The sequence below is a fragment of the Aythya ferina genome (assembly GCF_964211825.1).
Source record: "Aythya ferina genome assembly, chromosome: 6".
Taxonomy (NCBI): Eukaryota; Metazoa; Chordata; class Aves; order Anseriformes; family Anatidae; genus Aythya; species Aythya ferina.
In genome coordinates this window covers 34,010,154-34,014,934 of record NC_140303.1, presented here as the reverse complement: position 1 = coordinate 34,014,934, position 4,781 = coordinate 34,010,154, and the positions used below count along the sequence as shown (strand labels likewise).

Below are 4,781 nucleotides of genomic sequence, written 5' to 3'. Positions count from 1 at the left end.
GCCGTAACCCAGCCCAAACTCTGCGAAAGGCATTTCTTCACCGTGCCCCCTCCCCATCGGCAGCTGGGGAGCCGAGGAGGCCGGAACGGGCGTGCGGGGACACCGGGGAGCTCTGCTGCGGGATGCTCGGCCCCTCGGCTCGGCACGGCTGAGGCTGGACGGGAGGAGGCAGAGGAAGCCGAGGGGAGGATGGCAACGAGGGTAAGAGGATGGCAAAGCCGCTGCCTGCGCTGCACCTGCGGGACGGGGCGGGACGGGACGGGACGGGACGGACAGGAGGGGACGGGATGGGACGGGACGGGACAGGAGGGGATGGGATGGGATGGGATGGGATGGAATTGGATGGGATGGGATGGGACGGGACAGGAGGGGATGTGGGGGGTCCCCCACACCGTTGCCAGCCGTCGGGGGCCGGCGAAGCCCCGCCGCCGCTCCCCGCCCCTCCGCCCGCCCCGCCACGGGGGGGCCGCGCCGCCGCCGGTGCCCGGGGCATCTCTCCGCACACGGGCCGGCCCCGGCTGGCGAAGCGGCTCCCCGCAAACGTCTCAGCCCCGTTCCCGAGCCCTCCCCCGAGCCCCCGGCCCCGCAGGTGGGTCCGGCCGCCCCGCCTCGCCCCGCTCCCCCCACGTCGGGGCGGCGCCGAGGGGCGGGCGAAGGGGGCAGCACCGGGCGGCCGCTCCGTGCCGCTCCGTGCCGCTCCGTGCCGCCCCCCCAGCTCCGTGCCAGCCCCGCCGGGAGCCCGGGGGGCTCGGCAGCATGGAGGGGCGAGCGGGCTGAGGGGGGCCCCGACGGGGAGGCGGCGGCGGCGGCGGCGGCGGGGGGGGGCTCACCGCCTTTCTTTTTTTTTTGCCGTCCCCCCCGCAGGGAGCGGCCGGCCCCCGCGCCACCATTACCTCTCCCGGCAAGGAGGACCTGCTGTCTCTCGCCGCCCGGCTCTGGCAGCGGAGGAGGCGGCTGCTGGCCGCCGCCGGGCTCGCCCTGGCCATGGCAGTCGCCCTGCTGGTCGCCGTGCCCCTGCTGCTGCTGCAGGCGCCCGCCGAGAGCGGCGCCCACTACGAGATGATGGGCACCTGCCGCATGATCTGCGACCCCTACAGCGCCGCCCGGCCGCCCGGCCCCGGCAGCACGGCCGCCGTGGAGGCTCTGCAGGACCCGGGGGCCAACCCCCCGCCGCCGCCCTTCGTCCACCAGGGCCCCAAAGGGGAGCCGGGCCGGCCGGGCAAGCCGGGCCCGCGGGGTCCCCCCGGGGAACAGGGACCCCCGGGTCCCCGGGGGCCTCCGGGGGAGCGGGGCGAGGCGGGGAAGCCGGGGCTGCCCGGGCTGCCGCTGCCCGGGGCGGGGGGCGGCGGGGGCAGCGGCGGCGGGGCGGCGGCGGGGGGCGGCGAGGCGGCGGGGGGGCTGAGCGCCGCCTTCAGCGGGCCCCGCATCGCCTTCTACGTGGGGCTCAAGAGCCCCCACGAAGGCTACGAGGTGCTCAAGTTCGACGACGTGGTCACCAACCTGGGCAACCACTACGAGCCGGCCAGCGGCAAGTTCACCTGCCAGGTGCGCGGCATCTATTTCTTCACCTACCACATCCTCATGCGCGGCGGCGACGGCACCAGCATGTGGGCCGACCTCTGCAAGAACGGGCAGGTGGGTGCCGAGACCCCCCCTCTCACCCCCCGAGACCCCTCCGCCAGCCCCGAGGTGCCCCGGCCCCGCCGCATCCCCGGCATCCGTGCGGGGATGGAGCCCCCGACGGCGCACCGACGGCAGCGGCTCCGCTCGGAGCCCCGGCGAAACCCCGTTCCCTTTGGGGCCTGGGGAAGGGGAGAGGGGTGCGTGGGGGCGTGCGGGGGCCCGAGGGGGCTGATGCGGCCGTGGCTGTGTTGGCAGGTGAGGGCCAGTGCCATCGCCCAGGACGCCGACCAGAACTACGACTACGCCAGCAACAGCGTGGTGCTGCACCTGGACTCCGGCGACGAGGTGTACGTCAAGCTGGACGGAGGCAAAGCGCACGGAGGCAACAACAATAAGTACAGCACTTTCTCTGGCTTTCTTTTATACCCCGATTAAAACAGAGCAAGCGACACGACCCTGCTGACCCCGCCAGTGATGCGTGTGGGGCTGGCTGGTGTCTCTGTACCCCGTCGTGCCGCGGTTCCCGCTGGTGTCCGCTGTCTCTACAGGTCACTTTGGCTTTGTTACCACTTCGTACGGTTTTTTTTCTTTCTCTTTTTTTTTTTCTTTTCCCGTGGAAACGAAATGCGAGTGAAACAAAGCGATCCCCTGCTCTGAGCCCTCCTGTCCCTTTGTCAGCCTCAGTGTTTTGTGTGTCACACCAGGAGCTTGGCGGCTTGAAACTCCCGAGTGGTCCCCGTGGTGCGCACGGGGGCTCAGAGTTCAGCCTGTGCCACACACGGAATTTGAACCGGTCGTTTTCTTTTTGGTCGATGAGTATTAATTACGATGCTGAATTTTTGGATTGTTTATTCATGAAGTGGTTTTGATTATTCATGGAGTGGCCATAATTGGTTTTTCCTCTGCTGCTTCGTTTGTATGGGGTCAAGTGTAAACTTTTCTTTTCTGTGCAACGCGATGCTCGTGTGAATGACAATGTCACTAACGGCAAATCTGTTCCTGTCTGCAAAAAGAATTCAGTCCTTGACCACGATCACCAAAACACCACATTAAATTATGTTTTTAGACAATGGCTTCTTGCTGTGTGTCTCTTCCAGTGCTGCAAAGGAGCGCTGTGCTGGTGGCATGGGGGGGTGGGAGGCATAGGGGTGCTGCTTCAGTCCTTTAGGCTTGCACCAAAGCTAAAAGTTAGGATGGGGCACCTTGTCTAGGTCTTGATTATAGTTGAAAGGGTCTGGGAGGAGATAGAGAAGGCAAAACCCTTCACCTTTATGCAGTTTTATAAAAAGAAGGTGCGTAGTCATCCAGGGGTGAAACTGGGTGCGCAGAGTGCTTCTGCTAAACATTCACTGGGTCAGAACCTGACCCAGAGTTACTGAAGTTCAAGAAAAATTATTTAATCGGCAGTTACAGAGCAGCAGTGTGCTGTGCCTGACAAATGCAAGAAGGAGGTGGGAGAGAGCCCCCACAGCGCAGCATGCATGGGGCTGAGACCCCAGCTGGCCCTGGAGATGGGGGTGAGAGGAAGCTCACTGAAGACCAACAGACTTGAATGTGGTCATTTGGATGTGGTAAATCCCAGGTGCCGTGTGTCCTTCTGAAAGTGCAGGGTGTGTACCAGTGCATGCGGCTCTGAGCCTGCTGGTGGAGGGGGAGCATCTTCCTCAGACAACAGGTAAACCCCGCAGCTTGGGCACAGAGGGTGTGCTCTGTTCCAGCTAAGGGAGCTAAACCGAGCTACAAAAGCTGGTCCCCTTGTTAGCTCTTCCTTCCATCGTGCTGTTTCCATGTGCCATTTTGCCCTCGTGCTCTCACCTCCCGGAGGCTCGCTGCCCTTCACAACCCTCCTGTGGCTGCCCAGACAAGTGGGGCAGGAGCTGGGCTGCAGCACCTCTGCCCTGGCTGGGGCTTTGCCCCCTTTCTGGCCTGGCAGAAGCACAGGGGTTCACAGCTGGGATGAACTTTTTCCAGCCCCAGGTCTGGGCACCAGGTTCTTGCAGTCTCCTGTGCCTCCTGCCTGCTCCTCAGAGGGCATTGTCCTCGGTGGTGCACCAGGAGGGCCCCAGGCTGCCCCGTCGGAGGAGGAAGAAAGCAATTCCTCCCTAAATCCCATCCTCAAACCTCCCAAAGCCGAGGGGAGCAGAGTTCATAACCAGGTACATGTGTTAGACACTTATCAATCTCTAATGTCTTGTCGATTTGTACCGTTTAGAATATGATTAAAACCGGTGTCTGAGACCCAAATGAAGCATAATTGCTATGGATCCCCAATTCCCCGTGGATCTGTAATCCTTTTTGACTATTCCTCCTCCCTCCTCCCCCCCCCCCCCCAACCTCCCCATCTTCTGACGAAATGGAGCTTAGACACAAAGCCCTCGGTTTAAATTTCAAAAAATTAAAATTGACATGCAGCAGCATTAGCGGGCGCCAGGAGGAATTCTAAGGAGGTGCCTGGGCTCCGCTTTATCCTTTGCATTAAGAAGCAATTTGTACTTCTAACAAAGACCCAACTGTTCCCCCTTGGCAAAAGGGCAATGAAGATGCCTTGCAAGGGAATTGCTGTTCACAATACTTAAACAAATTTGAATCTTAGATTTTTAAATCTGTATTCCCTGGTGGAGCCTGCTCCTTGCAATTCAAATGCGGGGCTGGCGGTGTGTGCCTGCCAAGGTGTCAGTAGCTAAGCGGATGATGGATTGATGAGGCAATGGGAAGACACAGGCTGGCGGTGGCGGTTTGCCCCGACAGTGATCTATGTATCTACACATTATCAATGTCACGAGGAGGCTTGAACCACCCTCGCTAGATGTCTCATTTTCCACTTATCTCTTATGTACTAATTATCAGGCTGGATTATTCCCCGGGATAGAAGCACAAAAATGCTCATTGCCACTCCACTGACAGTTTACACAATCGATAGGGCCAACGTCTCCCCGGCTGCTTGCGGGCTTTTTTCTTTCCTTTCCTCCTAGCAGGGACCCTTGAGATGGCCTCTGCGGGGTGTGATGGCTCTCAGCTGGGCTGGTGGACAGGATCCTCCAGCCCAGGCACCATGGTAGCATCTCTGAGTGCGGGTTGGTTTGTGGTTTTATTTATATATTTAGTAATTTTCCTGAAGAAACAGGGGGAAAGCAACTGGGAGATGGGAAGTTTCTGTG

At 61.3% G+C, this 4,781-nt stretch overlaps 1 protein-coding gene across 1 annotated transcript; it reads left to right on the top strand.

Moving 5' to 3' along the window:
• Positions 1 to 552: 552 nt before the first annotated feature.
• On the top strand, positions 553 to 2,690 carry C1QL2 (complement C1q like 2). Its single transcript, XM_084524425.1, has 3 exons — positions 553 to 589; positions 865 to 1,635; positions 1,879 to 2,690. Exons 2-3 carry the CDS (start codon positions 985 to 987, stop codon positions 2,056 to 2,058), a joined length of 831 nt encoding a protein of 276 aa, XP_084380551.1. The 5' UTR covers positions 553 to 589; positions 865 to 984; the 3' UTR covers positions 2,059 to 2,690.
• The last annotated feature ends 2,091 nt before the right edge of the window (positions 2,691 to 4,781 follow it).

What these genes read in the sequence shown, in the direction of transcription:
- C1QL2 (XM_084524425.1), top strand. Translation starts at nt 985, where the DNA reads ATGGCAGTCGCCCTGCTGGTCGCCGTGCCCCTGCTGCTGCTGCAGGCG. An exon ending in ACCTCTGCAAGAACGGGCAG is followed by an intron (nt 1,636 to 1,878) that starts GTGGGTGCCGAG and finishes CTGTGTTGGCAG; the next exon opens with GTGAGGGCCAGTGCCATCGC.